Source organism: Triticum aestivum, chromosome 6D (assembly GCF_018294505.1).
Source record: "Triticum aestivum cultivar Chinese Spring chromosome 6D, IWGSC CS RefSeq v2.1, whole genome shotgun sequence".
Classification (NCBI taxonomy): Eukaryota; Viridiplantae; Streptophyta; class Magnoliopsida; order Poales; family Poaceae; genus Triticum; species Triticum aestivum.
This window is the reverse complement of record NC_057811.1, coordinates 175,488,419-175,510,686: the sequence shown is the minus strand read 5'-3', so window position 1 is coordinate 175,510,686 and position 22,268 is coordinate 175,488,419. Positions and strand designations below refer to the sequence as shown.

General features: G+C 44.4%; 2 protein-coding genes across 3 annotated transcripts; one reads left to right on the top strand and one right to left on the bottom strand.

Moving 5' to 3' along the window:
* The first annotated feature begins 6,382 nt into the window (after window positions 1-6,382).
* On the top strand, window positions 6,383-7,594 carry LOC123141402 (ethylene-responsive transcription factor WIN1). The gene is made up of 2 exons (XM_044560561.1): window positions 6,383-6,653; window positions 6,780-7,594. The coding sequence occupies exons 1-2, from the start codon at window positions 6,571-6,573 to the stop codon at window positions 7,318-7,320; spliced, it is 624 nt and encodes a 207-aa protein (XP_044416496.1). The 5' UTR covers window positions 6,383-6,570; the 3' UTR covers window positions 7,321-7,594.
* Window positions 7,595-13,827: 6,233 nt separating this feature from the next.
* Window positions 13,828-17,975, bottom strand: LOC123144363 (DEAD-box ATP-dependent RNA helicase 41). 2 transcript variants are annotated; one of them, XM_044563468.1, is made up of 4 exons: window positions 17,669-17,975; window positions 16,873-16,982; window positions 14,675-15,736; window positions 13,828-14,482 (listed from the first exon to the last, which is right to left on the bottom strand). In XM_044563468.1, the coding sequence occupies exons 2-4, from the start codon at window positions 16,946-16,948 to the stop codon at window positions 14,187-14,189; spliced, it is 1,434 nt and encodes a 477-aa protein (XP_044419403.1). In that variant the 5' UTR covers window positions 16,949-16,982; window positions 17,669-17,975; the 3' UTR covers window positions 13,828-14,186. The 2 variants fall into 2 exon arrangements, with proteins under 2 accessions (XP_044419403.1, XP_044419402.1); XM_044563467.1 differs by having other exon boundaries at window positions 13,828-15,736.
* Window positions 17,976-22,268: the final 4,293 nt, after the last annotated feature.

Genomic DNA, 22,268 nt, shown 5'->3' with positions numbered 1-22,268 from the left:
GTCGCCGCCGTTCAAGCTTCCCGCGGCCAACGTCGTCACCTCGTCGAGCCAGATGTACAGGACGTCGCCCTCGTCTTCTTCGACCTCTCCGCAAACGGTCCCGGGCCAGGTAAGTTGGCACCCGTGGGAATACCGTGCGTGAGGCCGCAAAGTGATATGATGTGTTACATGCTAGATCGGTGTGACTTAGGATCGGGGTCCTGACAAGAAGAACATCAACGACCACAACAATGAAGGTGTTTGAATCATTTGTGTATCGCATATCTGTGTATGAATTCTTGAATTTTATTTTGAAATGTATAAGTTGTTGAATTGTGTTTATTTTGTATCGTCGGATTGATGATGAGTTTGTGTTATATGATGGACCTGCGGGGATTTGCTTGGATATGAAGATTGACATATTTGGAGTGTGGTTGTCTGGAAGGACAAATGAGGACCTACCCGGTGTTGTCCGTGGACGTATAGGGGCCCGGATTTCCTAACTCCGGTTGTAAATGAGCACGTCCACGGACGTATGGATTTACCAACTCTGGTTGTACATGCTTTGAAGCGCATATTCTTCTTCTAGAGTCATATATATAAATTTAACAATTTCTAGACTCTTTTTATCTTTTCCGTATCAGGGATCATCAAAATAAGCAAAAAAATAGTATTTGTACGTAAACCACCCAATGACCGTTGCATTGTATTGATTGGGTGAATTGAAGCTAGCTACTAGCCAGCATACGTACGCACGGTGACATTACACATTTACACGTGTACATGTAATTTAAGAATCTGTCGTGATCAGGTGCATGGTCGTTTTCCTCCATGAGACAGTCGGCATTAGCTGATGCTGACCTTGTACCACGCAGTGCACACACAGAGAGAGAGTGTGTGTGTTTAGTCTAATTAAAGAACTTGACGCCTGATTGTATTGTAGGAAGTGCTCGCGTCTCTCTCTTTGCATGCAATCAGCATCATCGATGGAATCGAGAAAACGGCCGACCGCCTCACAAGCTCATAAATTGTTTCATTGGATGCGCGCGTTCTCTCTCTCTCTCTCTCTCTCTCTCTCTCTCTCTCTCTCTCTCTCTCTCTCTCTGATCAGAGATGATGACGCCGACAAGCTAACTGATGGAGCTTAGAGCGCTTAATGGCCGATCGACGCATACCATGTTTTAATGGGTGAACATCGCTATGTCACTGTGCACGTACTGCTGTCTAGCCACTACTGGTCCATCTATCCTGCTACGCAATTAACGTACTGCTCGCGGTACGTACGTACGTATAAGATGGGGTTTTCGGCCGCCTCCTCTAGTCTGGAAATGGACAGCTGAGATATTGCGTTCGGCTGGAGCTATCGTACGTGCATGGATGCTACGTACGATCGACCATTAACATTTGTCCACGGAGACTTCGTCGATGACTCCGATGTGCGGCTCGACTAGTCGATCCCTGTACGTACTCGTTTTCAGTTATGGAGCTCGCCATAGTTTGGTCTGGTCGTTGCTGGAGAAAACGCATGCAGACGCACTGGCAGATGACAGTTGACGGCTTTCTTCTTCCGACGGCGGTGAGCCGGTGAGAGGCGGCACACGCTCGGTTCCCGGTTTTTTGCCCCGCCGGTTCCTGGTTACCTGCAATATTGACGACGGAGGGAGGACCAGTACCAGTACCACCATTCAGCTGCTCGAGCCGGCAGGAGAGGCGGATGCGACAACCCCGCCAGGAGAGGTCATGTTACTTCAGGGTTAATCCTTTTTACGTAAAATAGAAGGAGAGGACGGAAAGCGTGAATGAGATTCTACTACAGCGTGTGTTCGCCCCATAGCAGGCTGGGCGCGAATATCCACGGAATGTCAGCACTGGAACGAGCCTCGAGCGAATGATTGGTTCGCTACAAGAGGCCTTCCCCGTGAACGTCTTCGTCCGCTACCAGAAGCCGCCCCGCGCGAACTAAACGGCCAGGCAAGCCCTTTGCTAGGCCTTCAGGCCCAACCAGCATTACCTTGTACCAAAAAAAAAAAGATTTGCCATGATGTAGGACCTCGTTTCTTATATAATAGCTAAACAACACAAAATTACAATGATGTTCACAATAAAACTGCAGACGAAATTTTCATGCTCTAAAATAACAAAAATTGTCATGCTCTAAAATGTTTTGCCATTTTCAAGATTCAAGTATTAAAAAAATTGCCATATTAAAAACAACAAAATGTAGCATAGAAAATGAAATGAAAGTAACCACACTTCAAAAATTGAAAAGAAAATATTTTAAGTAGAAACATGGCAAAACATGCAAATGTATCAATGATCGCATGGCAATTTAAAAAAAACAATGTGTTTCCTAAAAATCCTGGCAAATTGTGAAAATTTTGTAATAGCCACGTGGCAAAATAGGAGGTGCGGGGAGGTATTTCTCAAAAATCATGGCAAATTTGAGAAAAAAAATCCATGATATACATAGCAAAAATGCCATGATATAAAAAATTAAATTGCCATGCAACCTACAATAAAATTATCATGGTCTAATTAATAAAATTGACATGGTCAAAATAATGAAACTGCCATGCTATGGTCTGAATAATAAGATTGCCATGGCGTGTAAAATAGATTTGTCATAGAACTATCATGGTGTAATTAATAAAATTGCAATACTTGAATTGAAAAAATTGCCATGGTGTGTAAAAATAGATTAGTCATAGACACATGACAAATTTGGAATGATGCACGGAAATAAATTTTCCTTGTAGTTTGGTGTCTAAAAATCGTTGAAAAATAAATCAAAACAAATGCAGTCATGACCATTTGTACCAAGTGCAAAAACAACTGCCATCTACTCCCTCCGTTCCTAAATATAAGTCTTTTTAGAGGTTTCAAATGGACTACAACATACGAATGTATATAGACATATTTTAGAGTGTAGATTCACTCATTTTGCTCTATGTGTAGTCCCTTGTTGGAATCTCTAAAAAGACTTATATTTGGGAACGGAGGGAGTACATTTTTTTAAAATTTGCCATGTACCTAAGACAATTTTTTGCATATTTTTGCCACCTAGTAAACATATTTTTGCGCATATATGTACGGTTGATCCATGCATGCACGAGAAAGAGAAAGCCGCCGTACGTTGGACTCGTCATAAAAATAAGAGAGTGCTTAATTAAGGCCAGCTTTAATGCCTTGTCCCTCAGATTTGTCCTTTGGGCAACTTTGTCCTTACAAGAAAAAACGTCATCGATCGCAATATTATATACTAATAATGCACAACTGCCTTTATATCATACCAGGGCTTGCCCTTGCAATTTTCTTCGCCGATCAGCAATCTGATGTTCAGATCCAAATCATTTTGAGCTTTTTCAAGAACATGCAACCAAAAGCACTTGAATAGAAAAGGTATGTTAATTAAACACTATAGAAATTGCAAACGCATGAATATGTAATAGAAGTGATTTCGCCACCCTGTATATAGAGAAAAGTAGAAAACAGAGGTAGGAGCATCAAGTGTTTGCCGTAGATGTAACCGAAACAGCAGAAATTTCTTTAGAATAACATGCAAAATGTCCATGGTAAAAGCTTCAGTGGTTTCAATCAGATAAATCAAACAGTGAAATCCCCCAATATGTAGAATTCCCTTTGAATCAAAGAGTACTACATACACGCAACACATGTCCCCTAATTGCATCCAGGTTGGATGAGCAGCGAGATCAATGCCAAATGTAAAACTGGAAAGCATCCAACTACTGTACTTAATAGGGTCTGATGATAATGTGAAGACTAGTGACATCTCAAATTACTCCCCAGGATATCAATTAGTTGCCGCAAATTGCTATCCAAAACTCTTGCATCACATGTCACTCTCGTAACTTTGATAGTTAAGTTTTGTCATACATGTATTCACGTTAGTTACCAAATACAGGGAGGTTTTGGGTGCAGGCTTTCCAAAGCAAAACCTATATTTCAGTGGGACATTATAGTGTGATGCAGATAATAACGAGGCGCTGCACATTGGCATATCCATATGCAGTATGCACCTTGATAGTTATCCGATCATTTTAACCGTGTTTTTCTTCCTTGCACACAATGCAATTGAGCTAGTATCGTGAGACACAATGAGAAATAATTGACGCCGGCCAGCCAGACTCCGGTCCGGTATCCCGCTAAGGTCCTCGAGTTCTACCAGAAAATGATGATTTGGCAACCCGGTCTGGCCACATATTGTCCCTCAGACCATTCCACATATTCATCCATCCACCATCTCAGCCAAAATCAAGCCAACAAATGCATTCGTAATATGTGCAACGAGACAAAGAAATACTGGCTACTCATGAAACTCCACAGTGCAAAAGCACAAAAAAATATCATTTTTACTTCTAGTATAAGAAATCTAACGAGATACTATTTCACTTGTGATCAATTTAAACAAGTACACACATATTAACACTCGAATTTAAGGAGTTTTTGGTTTGACCAGTCGAGATCCAAAACTCCAAAGATTTCTAAAGAGGCACTAGTACATTGTGAAATGGTCCTATTTCCTGACTTGATGTACTGCTGCCAGTTTGAACTGGTGTGCTGCATGTACTTGCCATGAGGAAAAGGTTGCGTGCAGTGCAGACAGTGTCAGAAGAATAGATCGGACACAGAAGCTTCCTATCCAGCAAAACCTGACACAGATGTCTGTGGAGCCTGCACATACCTGCTCCTCATTAACTGGGTCGACAGGGGTAACGGACTCCAGCAAGCAAATCCGATTCACTTCCACGCACAAAATAAAATGAAATCGGGGCAGTTGCCTGGTGAAATATGGCAATTATTGCAGACCAACTGTTGGACACTTAAATGTCGATATCACCAGACTGCGTAGGGATGTCCACGGCCTAGTTAGTACTACCCTTGCCGTGCATTGTCAGGGCATCTATCCCATTTGAGCAGATTTATGGATGGTAGTGTTAAGAGCAGCAAGATGTTTACAAATCTGAAGTCACTGCCATGAACTTTCAGACTGCGTGAAAAAAGATCGGAAAATCACATAATTCACAGGTGGAAAACTTTGATGAAATTTGGGAAGTCTTGCAACCAAGCACGACGATCATAACACAGCAGTCAACAATATGTCAGAAGATATAACTTTTAAATTCTCCATCAAGCAAAGGAAACATGAGCACGCACCATCGTCATCACCAGGCTGTACATGGAGCTAACCTTGGACAGGCTTAAATGCGAACCAGCTCCAAGGAAGCGATCCCAGAGCCAAAAATATCGCAGCAAAGGGAAGCTTGACAGCTCCCCAGCAAGTCTTACTCAAAACCGCTCTATCAGGTCTAAAAGTAATCTACACTAGCTTAAAAGCAACATTTTGTTGCACATTCCATGGCTCAAACAAGACTGGGTGTTGAAAGATGAAGAGGGGTTCCAAATGAAGCAAAAGAGCCTCCAAGAGGCCATCGCACACAAAGCACAAAATATCCCGAAAACGCTGGTTTCCCAACACAAGTCTTACCATATTGACTGTTACATTATATGTGGACTGCACTAGCCCTTTCCATCAGTTCGGACTTTTGGTTGCGTTGGCTAGTGCATGAAGCTTAACATGGTATCAGAGCTAAGGTCTTGAGTTCAAGTCCTGGTTCGCGCAATTTATCTAAAAATTGCTGTTGCCCCCCTTTGTGTCCACGTATAGGCCTCTTGAGTCATACGTGAGTTTCGCGCTCCGTCGCTCTCTTCCGGTTGCACGTGTTGACTTGTCTTCCCCGTCACACGTGAGAGGGGGTGTTACATTATATGTGGACTGCACTAGCCCTTTCCATCAGTTCGAACTTTTGGTTGCGTTGGCTAGTGCATGAAGCTTAACATTGACAATCCAAACAGAAGTCTTGACATACCAGTCTTTGCAGTTACTCCCTCCGTCCGGGTTTATTGGGCCTACAGACCAAATCGGCAGGACCAAGGCAGTATAGTAATTGAGCACATAAATTTAGGCATTAAATCCTACGGTTTATTGGCAGATGCTTCGTTTAGCATGCAGGACCAATCGCGCGCATGGACGCATGGTTTCTCGCATCCATTTAATTCGGCTTAATCGCATGCATGCACTAATTACCGGAGGGAAAGCATGCGTGGGTGCCTGCAGCATGCATGCATGACCAATCCGAGAGGCCTATGCATTAGTAGCCATAGAAAAAGCAAATGATTTAATGAAGCGGGCCTTATAAGAACGGACTCAGCTATTTGGCTCTCGGGCCCAATAAACCCGGACGGAGGGAGTAGACTGGTGCTGGTACTGGTAAGTGACCCCAGCAGCAAGGCACCCATGCTCTCCGGTGTATACACTGCCTTCCAATGATGGCCAGTGAAAACTAGACCGAGCACACTCTCTTCTGTGAGGGGGGGCGTGTGACACTGTGCCGCGTACTATTTGACTACCTACGCATCTAACCACATTTAACACGGCAGTGCAGAGGCAAGTACAGGCTGGGCAGCTTATATTCATCACTCGGACCAGAGCTCTTCTCCTCACCCCCCACAACACCTTGGCGGACTCAGAGGCTCGTTCCCTCGTCTGTGAAAGACAGGCAGGCAGAACAAATGGTGCAACCCAAGAAGAAGTTTCGTGGAGTCAGGCAGCGCCACTGGGGCTCCTGGGTCTCTGAGATCAGACACCCCCTCCTGTAAGCCCCTCCCCTCCTTTCTAGCTTCCCTCGATTCCCTCTAACTTTCCTCTAAAGATCAGTGGTTTCTTCGTCGATCCGTTTACAAGATTCTAACAAACTGCATGCGTGTCTTTGTGAATGAAGTAAAAGGAGGGTCTGGCTTGGTACCTTTGAAACCGCTGAAGAGGCTGCACGGGCGTACGACGAGGCCGCCGTTCTGATGAGCGGCCGCAATGCCAAGACCAACTTCCCCGTGCAGAGGAGCAGCACCGGCGATCCTGCCCCAGCTGCAACCCGGGACGTCCGTGGCGGCAGCTCCTCCTCCTCGACGAGCAACCTGTCCCAGGTTCTCAGTGCCAAGCTTCGCAAGTGCTGCAAGGCGCCGTCTCCGTCCCTGACCTGCCTTCGCCTTGACACCGAGAAGTCCCACATTGGCGTCTGGCAGAAGCGTGCAGGGGCCCGCGCCGACTCCAACTGGGTCATGACCGTGGAGCTCAACAAAGGGGCCGGGCCATCCGGCGATGCGAAGGCAGCGCAGTCCACAGTGTCAGCAACCACGGCTTCTTCACCGGCGAGTACAATGGATGACGAGGAGAGGCTCACGCTGCAGATGATCGAGGAGCTGCTGAGCAGTAGCGGTCCAGCTTCGCCATCGCATGGAGAAGAAGGTAGCTTCATCGTCTGAAAAAGCATGGACGAAACAGCATCGCAACGTCGCCATCCGAGATCAGGATCCCGTAGACTGGTTGGTACGCAAGCAGTTCAGGTTGTTTCAGGAAGATAGATATACGTCTATTACTCAATCCAAGTTACAAAAAGCATAAGTTTGCAATTGTGTGCAGCTATATGTACTTATATTTGTTATTACATACAGTCACCGTCAAGATACTTTATTATACACATCAATATCAGTTATGTAGTATATATAAAGGAAATAAATAGAATGTGGTTTTGTGTTACCTCATGCCTTCGTTCAACTTCAGACTCCAAACTTGGACTCTTAAGAGAAATCTAAATAACATGATGAAGGTGATATTACGACAATCATTTCTAAGGACCATGGGCTCTAGAGGTTTATGTATACAGAAGAAAGCACCAACCATTTTCTTGTATTGATGCGATATGTGTATGCATTTATTGTGAGGAAAAACATTTATAAGGGATATAAGACAAACCAGCAAGCAGCCAAGCACCAATGCAACTCAGTCAAAAAAAAGGATAAAAAATTGTTTGCGAAAAAATAAGGTATCGATCGAAGCCTACAACTTGGCATTGTGCCTCAGCTAGCACACAATTCCATCATCTGCACTCGTCAGGAATTTCCTTCAAAACAAGGGAGGTGAAATGTTTTTGACATGAGAAGGGTATTTTGTCAGGAAGCTCCCTTCTGCCAGTTTATGTTAGCAATGTTGTCAACAAGTCCACATCATGCAATCACATGCTCAGCAACGTAGATGTATGAGTATGCATTTTTCGAACTAAATCCTAAGAAATCCACCTAGAACTCTCCCAGACCAAAGAAGTCTTAAGGGTGTGAATGATCAACCCAAGAATGGACCATAGAAAAATTATTGGAGGACAGGTGTACAAAAAGACCTTGAGAGTCGTACTTCTCCTCATTCAATGAGGAAATGCAATGCACAATAAGTGACAATTAATCAATCATGTTAGGTTAGCTAGGATGAGCCCATGCTATAATGACCAGCAGATCCTTTGCCTTCAGACTAGGAACAACTGATAGCAGCCTTGGAGCTTCAACTAATAATCAAACAAATAGAACATAGTCACTAGACAGATACAGCTCATGTCAATTATGCACTAAAGAGAAGGCCATCATATAAGGTGAGTTCGTGAAAATAGTTTACGTACCAGTGATGATGACCATCCATCATGGTAAGCCCAAAATGAGCAACTCTTGCCGACTTAGCAAATACAGAACTAGAAGAAACTTAATGGTCAGAGCTTGTTAGATCGGATGCTAACTCAACATTGGCAAGTCAAAAGAGTTTATGGGTGTGAAAAGAAAAGATAGACACATCAAGAACGACGAGCAAGGTCCTCACATTCCTTCTTTGTCTTTCCAGACTTCAGAATACGGAGAAATGACAAACAAATATCAGCTTCATGGTTGAGTTAGAGGTTGGTACAGAGCAGGCATGCTTAAGGGCCCGGTCAGTTAGTTGGGCGGTCATTATAAACAATTTTATCAGAAAAGGAGAAAACAATAACACAGATGGAAAAAACGCTGTCAACCTAGTTTCTAAATGCTGAGCTACTAGGTCAGGGAATAAATGCGAAAGTCATCTTTTGATCCCGAGCTCATATGCTCCCGCATGAACAGTAAAATTGAAAAAATATCAAAAAAATTCCAAAAATTCCAAAAAAAATTTGAGAGAAACATTGACAAAAGTTCTAAGTGCCTGCAAAAATTCATCATGAAATCACATTCCTGTAAGGCGTGGCAAAAAAAACAAATTCAGTGCTTCAAAATGCTTTTGAAAGTAGCTTTTTCAGAGTACTGTTTTTGTTTTTTTTTGCCATGCCTTCTAGGAATGTGATTTCACGACGAATTTTTGCAGGCACTTAGAACTTTTGTCAATGTTTCTCCCAAAAAAAATTAGAAATTTTTGAATTTTTTTCGATATTTTTTCGGTTTTACTGTTTATGCGGGAGCATATGAGCTCAGGATCAATTCCTCCGCGTCCAATAAATGGCATTACACAAGTTTGGGTTCTTAAGATAGCTAAGTTGAGTACTTTCTTTATCATGTCCCTGTCCATACCCTATATAAAGATGGAAATGTTTGAATGGAGACTGACTGTCTTTTCACCTACCATGTCTTACTCGCACGTCAGCAGATGTAGTACTGCTGGCCTTCAAAATTCCCGAACTCGTCCACCATTAGAGCATCTCCAGCCGCGCCCCCAACAGGCCCTTCCCAGGCGTTTTTTCCACGCCGGCGCCCAAAAATCGGTCCAGTCACGCCCCCAGGAGCCCGATTTTCGCCGGTTTGCGCCGAAACTGGCGCCGGCGGACCCAGGCCGAACCCGACGCGTTGGGGGGCGCCCGGGGGCGCCGGGGCGAGCGGTTTTGGCGCGAAAGCGGATGGGCCCGCCGAGTCAGCGAGACGCCGCTTCGTCGCCCTCATCGCCTCGGTTCCCGCGGGAATCAATGCGAAGCCATTGATGCCTCACGGGCGGCGCGTGCGTCTAGCCACGCGTTGCCCGGCATGCAGCCCGTCGCCGCCCCGCTATGGCTATAAAAGGCGACCTCCCCGCCGGTGGACGCCACAGCTCTCGTTTTCCCCCCTCTCCGGCGTAGATAGCAACACTCCCCTTCTTCCCGCCGACGAGAAAGATGGCCGAGGAGGTACCCAAGCGACGGCGCGACGGCCAACGGCTTCGGCCACCGCCACCTCCAAGAGCCGGAGGCGCGCCTGATCTACGAGGCCGAGTACCCGGCGCCCCCGGACATGCGGGTGCCGGGGACGTGGAGGCTGAGCGCCGGCGGCGTCCCGGTGCCACCAGTGCCCGAAGGGGCGGCGCGGCGGGCCGAGATCACCCGCATCCGCTCGTCCATGACGGAGGAGCAGCGGAACGAGCCGTGCTACGCCGCCGACAGCCACCACCTCTGGACCTCGTATTTCCAACGTCGCCGCAAGGAGCAGATCGCCGCCACCAACGGCGTCATCCCGCGCGGCCGCCTCAACGCCGACGGGCGGCGCGAGTGGTGGGGCGTGCCAGGCCGCACCCTCGAGGCCGTCCTCGACCACATCGAGACCGGCAACGTGCCGCGCCTCGAGTACCCGACGCGGCCGCCCTTCTCTCGCCGCCGTGGTAGCTCCTGGACGCCGCGGCGGATGGAGCCGGTGTTGTCCTCGTCGTCGGGCTCCGGCACGCCGGCCGCGCTCCGCCCCGTCAAGCCCGAGCCGGAGGAGACGCTGGTCAGGCGCCGCACCCGCAGCGGCGCCCTGTCATCAACGAGGGTGCCCGGCCCTCCCCGCCTGGTCCGGCTCCGGGGAGGCGCTCCCTCCGCCTGGTCCGGCTGAAGCCCGAGCCGGGGCTGCTCCCGGTGGAGCCGAAGCACGTCGAGATGGCAGCCCCCGACAACGAGTCCGCCCTCAAGTGGGCGAAGGAGGACTACGTCCGGGAGCAGGTCCGCCGCCAGCGCCGGGCGTACACGGAGCTCCAGGCCCGGCACCGCTGGCGCGAGGAGAGCGGCGTCATCGTCCTCGACTCCTCGTCGGGCCGTCCAGCGCGCCACCGCGCCTCGGCGACCCTGGCCAAGGCTGCAGCAGGGACGGCGCCGGCCCAAGCCAGCCACGCGACGACGACGACGGCGAAGGCGGCGACTACACCCGCTTCTACAGGCTTCTCGGCATGTAGACGACGGCGACGGCGGCCGCGGCGGTGGCGGCTAGGCGTAGTTTGGCGTAGTTTAGGCGTAGTTTGCATGTTTTCTGTACAAATTTCAATGAAGTTTCGCCGAGTTCGTGCAAAAGTCGCCGAGTTTGCATATATTTTGTACGCAACATCGCCGAACCCGGGGCGACCGGTGGGCCGACGACTGGGAGCTAGGTCGCCCCCACGCGCCAATCTAGCACCGGCTCGCCCCCAGGGGGCTCTTTTTGGGCGCCCTGGGAGGCCGAACGGCTGGAGATGCTCTTACTGCCACAATTCGCATCCTCAAGGGGATCCTTCAAGCAACAACCAAAAGCTTTCTCCACCTGCTCCTCCAGACTTCAGCCAACTTTTGCAGTAATGTGCATCTAGTATCATTTCGAAGTCATTCTTCGACCCTTTGCCGCAAGCTACCACGTAGCATCACTACACACCTCTTCACTCTTGATGCACAATAACAGAATAAACAACATCAAAGGATCCTGCTCTACAGGGACAGCTCTAAAGAGATCTATATCCTATGTTGGTCTTTTCCATCTTTTATGTACAAGGTTGCGAAGTGCCATATACTAATTGCTAATTACTAAAGGTATATATTTACAGTCGTGGACTTTAACATGTATGTGTATCACAGGGTGAATTTGGTGACTAATTCCGACCACTCTGTCGTCCTATAAGTTCAATAAATAAGTTACGCACATCCAAGTACTAAGAAATTATAACACGGCAAACACATAGTAAATCTAATTTTGAAAAAGACAAAGGGCAAGTGAAATAGTTAGGTAATATGTCTCATTATTCAGAAGAGTATATGACTACCCTAAATTGTCCAGTATCATGTGTTCCATAATTTCTAGTACCACATTAGCAGGTCAAAGAACTCCCATGTTGCAAAAGCATGAATTAAATATGGCCAGCAAGATAGCTGTGATGGTCCTCCGACATTAACTCTACACTTTGCTTCAATACTATTCAAACAAATCAGTGATGTCATTTTAATGAAGATTGTAAAGCATATCACATTAAGTTACTTACTTTCTGATCGTTATATTTTCATATGCTAGATCTACATATTATGGTTTAAATCAGATTAACCATACATATGATTCGAGTGTCTATTATGTTTCCACATGATAGAATTGTCAGAATAAGTTGTTGAATGGAAGGATATAGACAGCGTGTTTGGTTGGTGGGAATTAGTGACATGGAATGAGATTTTAAGGGGTATGAGGCATATAATCCATTGTTTGGTTGGGGGCAAGGGAATTGAGGAAGGGGAAAGGTAACTAAACAGGCTAATTCCCACGCATCTCTTCCCTAGTCTCCCCCTGTTAATTCAGGTGGGATGAAGCTTCCTCCAAATTCACACCACACACCAAACAGGGGATTTGGACTAAAAATCTACTTCTCAAGCCTAATCCCTAGACAAACTCCCTTCTGTAAACTCCCAATCCCTTTCCCTCAGGCTGCCAAACACGCTGAGAATTCTTTCCCCATCTCCCCCGACCCCCGTGCCGCCCCTCCTGACGACTCGAGTGGTCTTGCCGGCTTGCCCTGCGCAGACCTGGCCATGGAGGGTTGCCGTGGTGGTCTGGCCGGTCTTGGTGGCGCAACTTCTCATGGCGGCGACAGCGCAGGAGTGGTCTTGCCAACCAGGGAGGCAAAGCTCCTTCATCAGCGACCGGCGCAGGAGGCGAGGGGTCCACTCCCAGCCGCCGCCAGTGCCTTGGGTGGGAGAGGCCCGCCCAGGCAGGGGGCTACCATCCTCAGCACCATTGTATCTTGCCGTGTCGTGTTGTAATGCTCGGTTGTTGCTTTATATATAAAGCTGGGCGAAAGCCTTTTTCGGTCGAATGGAGCAGCATAGATAGAAAATAAAGCATAATTTGTATTTGCATGATTAAGAATTGCCAGTGGTCCACTTAAATGGGAATCGTTAAAATCAGACAGTTTGTTTAAAATAAAAAAAAGTGTAGTCAGTTATTGTAGTAGTTGAAATGGAACCACACTGCAGTTGTAAAAAGATGCCATGGCAGGACATATTGATGTGCTTGTGGAAGGATGTTTATAGAGAATGCCATACTACTTGTGGTTACACTAATTTTGTTTATACGGCTGGTTCACTACTGTAGTTGAACTATTGCGCTAGCGAACATTTTCCCAGTAAAGGAAACAAATATATGTTTCCTAAACATGTATCAAATATGCAGTTAGAAAAAGAAAGTAAACAAAATAATGGATATTCTCAGTAAGGGTCTGAGTAAGATGTGAGAAAAATGTAGTATGAACATTTATTTGAACAGTTACTTCTAGTCAAATGGATAAATTTCAGGTTAAAACAGCATATTTGGTCAGCAACAAGCCATACACAGTTTACAAACCATTTCATACCTTTGCAAGGAACAAGGACAGTCACTAGAGTATAGGATCAAATCTGCCACTAGAAGTAGGTCTAAATACCACAGAACAATGGTCCCAGTATTGTGCTTCGCTATTAACAAAATGGACCATTAAATTGTGCATTGATGCTTCACCTATCAACTATCCATAGTGGTATAGGTTTACTACCCTCACTACCGTTTGCCCAAAAAGAAAAGCTCACTACTCTTATGGAATTGTTCACAAGCAATATTAATTATTGAACCTCAAATCACTATACTTATTTGAGTATTCATCATTCAGTGGTTTCACAATTAAAATCCTATCCAGGCTTCCCTAATTCAGATAATCCAGAATCACAAAGAAAACAATTAAGAACCAGGAAACCATCAGTGTAACATTGAACAAATGAATCAAGGAAAATACAAATCATACCATTATTTAAGTCAACTGCACCATGTGTGTTTGACCAACATTTTGATAAAACTACACATAAGGTAGCTTGTTTACATTTTCTGCATAAATTGATTCCAGACACATGGCCTGAAGAATCGTATTTAGACTCATTGGTAAAGCTGTCAAGGAAGTTGCCATATATTTCAGGAGTTACAAATTCCGATATCCGGCCTATCCACACGAAGATGGATGCACAACAAGCACTGTCTTCCTACAAAACTTTAACCTCAGCTATCAAACAACAAAGCAATATAACCGGTAGCACATGTAGTTGTCATATTAAGAAGATTGACCACCTCTCTGTTATGCGTACTGGTCAAGAATGTGCCCGAGAACTCAGTTTTCTCTTCCTGTCAGTGCCAAGAGAAACACTGCTGGTGAATTTTGAATTAGAGAGTTCTCGAGGAATTGGAGCTCCTGCAGTCTTCAGAACCTGAGCAAGCTCTCCAAAAAGTTTCCTATCTTCCTCATTCACAAAGACAATAGCCACGCCCTCCTTACCCATCCGAGACGCTCTTCCAACTTGGTGAATATATTCATCAATGGAATTTGGCATGTCAAACAAAATCACTTGATGTACTTTCACAAGATCCATTCCACGTCCCAAGACCCCTGTACAAACAACAACAGATACTTCACCTGTGAGAAACCGTCTCAATCTTTCTCTTCTCTCTTTCATTGTTTTCTCGCCATGAATAGAAATAACCTCCAACCCAGTAGCAGCAGTAATGGCTTCAGACAAGAGATCGGCACCAACTCTAGAACTCACAAATACAACAGCAGGAGGTTTAAAGTGCTGCTTACTTTTTATTATCTCGAAAATCTTCTGCTTCTTCTGCTTAGACTCCACCCAAATTACCACTTGTCTAACTGATTTGTTTGGTTTACCTGGGTTCCCACAAGAAATATGTATCATGTTGTTCAACAGTGAGTTTGACAATTTCTCAATTTCTGGATGTATTGTTGCTGAAAACATCATAACCTGTGGACATGAGAGTGCACGAAAGATCTGCATGGCCTGATCTCTGAATCCTCTCTCTAGCAGGCAGTCCACTTCATCCAGAACAAACACAGACACATCTGTAAGGTCAACATTGTGTTTCATCAGAAGATCAATTAGTCTTCCTGGGGTGCCCACAATTAACTCGACACCATTTTCAATTCTATATATTTGCTGAGCCAAGGGATCTCCACCAACAACTAGAGCAGTTTTAAATGGTAAACCCTTTCCAAGAACTTTTGCTTGATCCTCCACCTGTAGGCATAGCTCCCTAGTTGGAGCAAGGACTATAGCCAAGGGCCCACGCTTGCTTTCAGATTGCTGCAGCTCTCTCCGTGAACAATGTGCAATTATAGGAACTAGAAAAGAAGCTGTTTTCCCTGAACCAGTATCTGCAGAGACAAGTAGGCTTCTATTACTTATTGATGCAGGGATGACTTGCATCTGCACCGGAGTAGGCATGGTATACCCTGCAGCATCAAGATTGTGCACAAGCTTCTCAGGAAGACCACAGGAAGAGAAACACATGATTGGATCAGGAATTGCCTCACCCTTGACACAAATGTCAAGTTTTTTTCTCAGTGAAGCAATCTGGCTGGCATGCAAACTCGGTATATCGGGAAAATTATTGTCTCGGACACAGAAGCTCTCATCACCAAACGGAACTTTTACGCGTGCTGGTGCTTTTACTGGTATCTTTGTTTCAGCAGCAATTCTAGCAAGAAGAGCAGTCTTGCATTCCACACTACAGATATCATCATCAGTCTGATCACATATATATTCCCCGTATCGACCACATATAACACAGCGAGGCTCCCCAGGAAGAGCTTCTCTCTGCTCAAAGCATCTTTCCTTCACACGTAGATCTGTAAGAGTAACAAATATCATGAACAAGGTGTTTTGATTCCTTGACCAAATACATGGAGCAGAGAGAAGGCCTCTACTATTACATCAGACATGTGCACCGTGTTTTGATTCCTTGACTGAATACATGGAGCAGAGAGGAAGAACGATCTATTAAACTCATAATTCACTAGGTCATTCTTATCAATGCCAACTAGGTATCATAAGTAAATGGATCCCGGTTGTTCAATACTTTGATAACCAAGGTCATTCTTTGCTAAAGAGAAATGATAACTATGAATCAGACTCAATAGAATTGGATCAATTCCAAATAGCGAGAATTAGGATTCTTGATCCCTCCCAATCTATCTTTCAATTGGAGGATCCAGAGAGGTGTTTTCATAGTCATCTCCGAATATTTGCCATCTCGAAATATTTCCGATTGTTTAAAAAAAACGATTTCATTTTTCTATGATATGTCTTTCTATATGAAAATTGGTTATTTACGATGTACGATGATCCCTGTTAAGCATCCATGGCTGAATGGTTAAAGCGCCCAACCCAAAATTGGTTAAGCATCCATGGCTGAATGGGAAAGTTCCATAAGTCTATTAGAACTGGCTCTCTATCCATGGAATCTCATCCATCATCCAAAGATAACGAATTGGTATGGCATATTCATACCATAACATATAAGAATAATAAGAACTCGAATTCTTATCAATACTGGAACTCAGAGCATAGGAGGGAAAATTGATTTATGGATGGAATCAAATACGTAGTATAAGATAGACAAGTGTCCCTTTGCTAGAAAAGCTATACAGAGATGCAAGGTGCTAGGTGAACGAGAAAAGGCTGGTATTATGTTGCAAGATAATAGGAGAGCAAAACTATAACATGGGAAAAACAAAATGTTCATCAGCTAATAAGGTATAATGTCATAAATGATATCAGACAGACAAAAAATTATTTTATTATTAGACTCAGGAACTTCTGTTTCCTAACCATGGAGATATAAAGTCTGCAAATAAATATTTTTCCATTGAAGATCTGGATTTCCAATTTACTGATTTCATTTGCATTATTTTGGATGAGAATAAATATGCATCCAGTTATTCTGCTTTGCAGATATGTGCTCTGACAAATTCAATGCACGTACCTTCCACTTGCAGCTCATTCCTATCATCAGATGGAGAGACCAAGTTATCAGCTGAATCTTTCTCCCCTTGTCCCATTTAACTGAGGTGGGAAATAAGCACCATAAATAAACTGCACAGACGAAAAGGAGAAAGGAAATTAGGGCACGGTTCTTTACGCTGGAGCTTCTCCAGAAACGGCTTAAGCTTAGCTACCCTACAGATTCAGTGATGGAAAGAAGACCCTGAGAAACTGCAGTCTGGTTCTTTTCGGCTTCTGTCCCCTCCGCGTACTTTATTTATGAGTTCTCTAAATGAAAAGTCTAATGCCAAATGCCCTTGGGCTGTAGTTGTTTGATGTTTAACTTCTTTGTAATTTCTTGCTGTGTTTATCGTAGAAGCGAACAAGAGAACAACACCATAATACTAAATATTAGAATAAAAATATGGTGTCATCGGTACTTGAGAACAAGTCAAATAAATAAAGGCCATCAAGGCATTACAGCCTTACAGGGTTATCTTCCCAACAAATTCAGTCACAATAAAAACTAATCAGCAAGGTACGACACTCCCAGCAATAGCATCACATATTGTGCCCTTATTACCATTGTTACGGGCAGTGAAGGGTCTAGGATTTTGGAACGGGTGGTCCACCGCTAAAGAAAATTGACAGCAAGTATGCCATGCCAACGGGGATTGGGCACAGACAACGAATATTCCATACACAGGGGCAATGTTTTCTCAATATATATAATTATAAAGACAATAACCCTAACGAGTAATGATGAAATTGGGGAACGGGGGTTGGGCAGTGCGTACTGAAGACAAAGGTCTGTGCGCTGGCTGCTGCACGCCTGCACACTGCCGCCGGCCGCCGGGCAGCACTGCTGGTTGCTGCCGCCTGCCGAGCGCGATGGTGCCGCTGTTGGCCGGACGGGGCTGGGCGGGGCGGACTGGCCGCAGGTGGCTCCTGGCCTTCTGGGCGTCCGGCAACGGCGAGTGGGCGTCGAGGCAGGCGGCTGCGGCGAGTAATAACGGGCAGAGGGGGGAATCGCGGGCGGGAGACGGCAGAGGGGAATCGCGTTTTTTCTTTCTGATGATTCTGATTTCTGAGGGATGAGGGAAGGCAGAGGGGAATTCGGGATTAACTAACGGACGGGTACCCTTCGGGGCAGCCGCAGCGGGCACCGCGGAAGGCGCCCTAGCATGCCACGTGTTGCGTACCGGGTGCGTCCATGGTAACGATTTTTTTATATTTCTGCACATGTTTTAGGGTTTTTTTTTCGATTATTTCTGTACATAATTTGTTCCCGTTCGATAAGTGTCCCGTCAGACATTGAAACTAGGTTTGGCAGCTACACTCCTAAATAAAGATTTCCAGTTGGTGCAAGCACACTCTGCATGTGTCATGTTTTACTATGTCGATTTATACTGCCTCCGTTCCATAATAGTGTGTATAAATTTTCTAAAAAATCAAATTAGTCAAACTTTGACCGAGTTTATAGAGAAAAAAATTTATATATTCAATTTCAAACATATACAATATGAAAATATAGCTGATGATATATCCAATGATATGCATTTAGTGTTTCTAATGTACATTTTTTTGTGTATAAACATGGTCAAACTTTAGATAGTTTGACTTTTGAAAACAAATTATAGGCATTACATTATGAAATGGGAGGATCATGAGGTTTCTGTGGAGCCTACTAGCCTAGCACTCTTATCGGAAAAGGTTCTATTAGTTGTGTGCTTCGCGCGAACCAACGTTGGATGGTTAGAGTGATTATGGTATCCCCAGCCCACCAGGATTCAGGGCTCTTTTGATTCAAAGGAATTGCATAGGATTTTTGGAGGATTTGAACCCTTAGGAATTTTTTCTGTGATGTTTGTTTGATTCATAGGATTGGCAGCCTTAGGAATTTTTCCATAGGATCCATTTATACTACATTTTAGAGGAAAATTTTCATCCACTCAAACCTCTTTATAGAATTTCTTTGTTTTTCCTGCGCTATCAAACATTCTTTCAAATCCTGTAGGATACTATGGGACATGCCATCATATTCCTGTATTTTTCCTATTCCTTCATTTTGACAATCCTGCGAATCAAAGAGGCCCTCAAATTCTGGTGCTCGCATTTATTCCTGAATTTATTTCAGGATTATGATATGCCAGCTCAGTCTTTCAGAGGTGCTCATAGGGATAGGGTATGCGTGTATGCGTTCATAGGGGTGAGTATATGCGCGTGTATATGAGCGCTTGCGTCTGTAATGTGTTAAAGAAAAGTTGTGTGATTCGCTTCTTCGTGGTTTTGGTGCGTACAATTGCTTTCGTTGAGGATTTTGTGACAAATTGATTGTAAAATAAAACAACAACAGATAGGCTCGGTATTTATTACGATAACAGTGTCTGGCTGGGTATTCGACCGATCGTCAACCGCTCGCCCAAAAAAAGGGGATCTCGCACATGCTACCTCTTGAGCACTGCGTTGGTTTTCCCTTAAAGAGGAAAGGGTGATGCAGCAAAGTAGTGTAAGTATTTCCCTCAGTTTTTGAGAACCAAGGTATCAATCCAGTAGGAGGCCACGCACGAGTCCCTCGCACCTACACAAACAAATAAATCCTCGCAACCAACGCGATAAGGGGTTGTCAATCCCTACACGGTCACTTACGAGAGTGAGATCTGATAGATATGATAAGATAATATTTTTGGTATTTTTGTGATAAAGATGCAAAACAAAATAAAAGGCAACGGAAATAGCTAAGTGTTGGGAGATTAATATGATGGAAAATAGACCCGGGGGCCATAGATTTCACTAGTGATTCTCTCAAGAGCATAAGTATTTTACGGTGGGTGAACAAATTACTATTGAGCAATTGACAGAATTGAGCTTAGTTATGAGAATATCTAGGTATGATCATGTATATAGGCATCACGTCCGAGACAAGTAGACCGACTCCTGCCTGCATCTACTACTATTACTCCACACATCGACCGCTATCCAGCATGATCTAGAATATTAAGTTCATAAGAACAGAGTAACGCTTTAAGCAAGATGACATGAGGTAGAGGGGTAAACTCATGCAATATGATATAAACCCTATCTTGTTATCCTCGATGGCAACAATACAATACGTGCCTTGCTGCCCTTACTGTCACTGGGAAAGGACACCGCAAGATTGAACCCAAAGCTAAGCACTTCTCCCATTGCAAGAAAGATCAATCTAGTAGACCAAACCAAACTGATAATTCAAAAAGACTTGCAAAGATAACCAATCATACATAAAAGAATTCAGAAGATTCAAATATTGTTCATAGATAAACTTGATCATAAACCCACAATTCATCGGTCTCAACAAACACACCGCAAAAGAAGATTACATTAAATAGATCTCCACAAGAGAGGGGGAGAACATTGTATTGAGATCCAAAAAGAGAGAGGAAGCCATCTAGCTAATAACTATGGACCCGAAGGTCTGAGGTAAACTACTCACACATCATCGGAGAGGCTATGGTGTTGATGTAGAAGCCCTCCGTGATCGATGCCCCCTCCGGCGGAGCTCCGGAACAGGCCCCAAGATGGGATCTCACGGGTACAGAAGGTTGCGGCGGTGGAATTAGGTTTTTGGCTCCGTATCTGGTAGTTTGGGGGTACGTAGGTATATATAGGAGGAAGGAGTACGTCGGTGGAGCAACGTGGGGCCCATGAGGGTGGAGGGCGCGCCCAGGGGGGTAGGCGCGCCCCCTACCTCGTGGCTTCCTGGTAGCTTTCTTGACGTAGGGTCCAAGTCCTCTGGATCATGTTCGTTCCGAAAATCATGTTCCCGAAGGTTTCATTCCGTTTGGACTCCGTTTGATATTCTTTTTCTGCGAAACTCTGAAATAGGCAAAAAACAGCAATTCTGGGTTGGGCCTCCGGTTAATAGGTTAGTCCCAAAAATAATATAAAAGTGTATAATAAAGCCCAATAATGTCCAAAACAGAAGATAATATAGCATGGAGCAATCAAAAATTATAGATACGTTGGAGACGTATCAAGCATCCCCAAGCTTAATTCCTGCTCGTCCTCGAGTAGGTAAATGATAAAAACAGAATTTTTGATGTGGAATGCTACTTGGCATAATTTCAATGTAATTCTTCTTAATTGTGGTATGAATATTCAGATCCGAAAGATTCAAGATAAAAGTTTAATATTGACATAGAAATAATAATACTTCAAGCATACTAACTAAGCAATTATGTCCTCTCAAAATAACATGGCCAAAGAAAGTTCATCCCTACAAAATCATATAGTTTAGTCATGCTCCATTTTCGTCACACAAGAATGCTCTCATCATGCACAACCCCGATGACAAGCCAAGCAATTGTTTCATACTTTAGTAATCTCAAACTTTTTCAACCTTCACGCAATACATGAGCGTGAGCCATGGATATAGCACTATGGGTGGAATAGAATATGATGATGGGGGTTATGTGGAGAAGACAAAAAAGGAGAAAGTCTCACATCAACGAGGCTAATCAATGAGCTATGGAGATGCCCATCGATTGATGTTAATGCAAGGAGTAGGGATTGCCATGCAACGGATGCACTAGAGCTATAAATATATGAAAGCTCAACAAAAGAAACTAAGTGGGTGTGCATCCAACTTGCTTGCTCACGAAGACCTAGGGCACTTGAGGAGGCCCATTGTTGGAATATACAAGCCAAGTTCTTTAATGAAAAATTCCCACTAGCATATGAAAGTGACAAAACAAGAGACTCTCTATCATGAAGATTATGGTGCTACTTTGAAGCACAAGTGTGGTAAAAGGATAGTAACATTGTCCCTTCTCACTTTTTCTCTCATTTTTTTGGGCCTTCTCTTTTTTATGGCCTTTCTCTCTTTTTTTCTTTTTTTATTCCTCACTTGGGACAATGCTCTAGAAAATGATGATCATCACACTTCTATTTATTTACAACTCAATGATTACAACTCGATACTAGAACAGAGTATGACTCTATATGAATGCCTCCGGCGGTGTACCGGGATATGCAATGAACCAAGAGTGACATGTATGAAAGAGTTATGAATGGTGGCTTTGCCCCAAATACTATGTCAACTACATGATCATGCAAAGCAATATGAAAATGATGAACGTGTCATGATAAACGGAACGGTGGAAAGTTGCATGGCAATATATCTCGGAATGGCTATGGAAATGCCATAATAGGTAGGTATGCTGGCTGTTTTGAGGAAGATATAAGGAGGTTTATGTGTGAGAGAGTGTATCATATTCACGGGGTTTGGATGCACCGACGAAGTTTGCACCAACTCTCAAGAGAAAGGGCAATGCACGGTACCGAAGAGGCTAGCAATGATGGAAAGGTGAGAGTGCGTATAATCCATGGACTCAACATTAGTCATAAAGAACTCACATA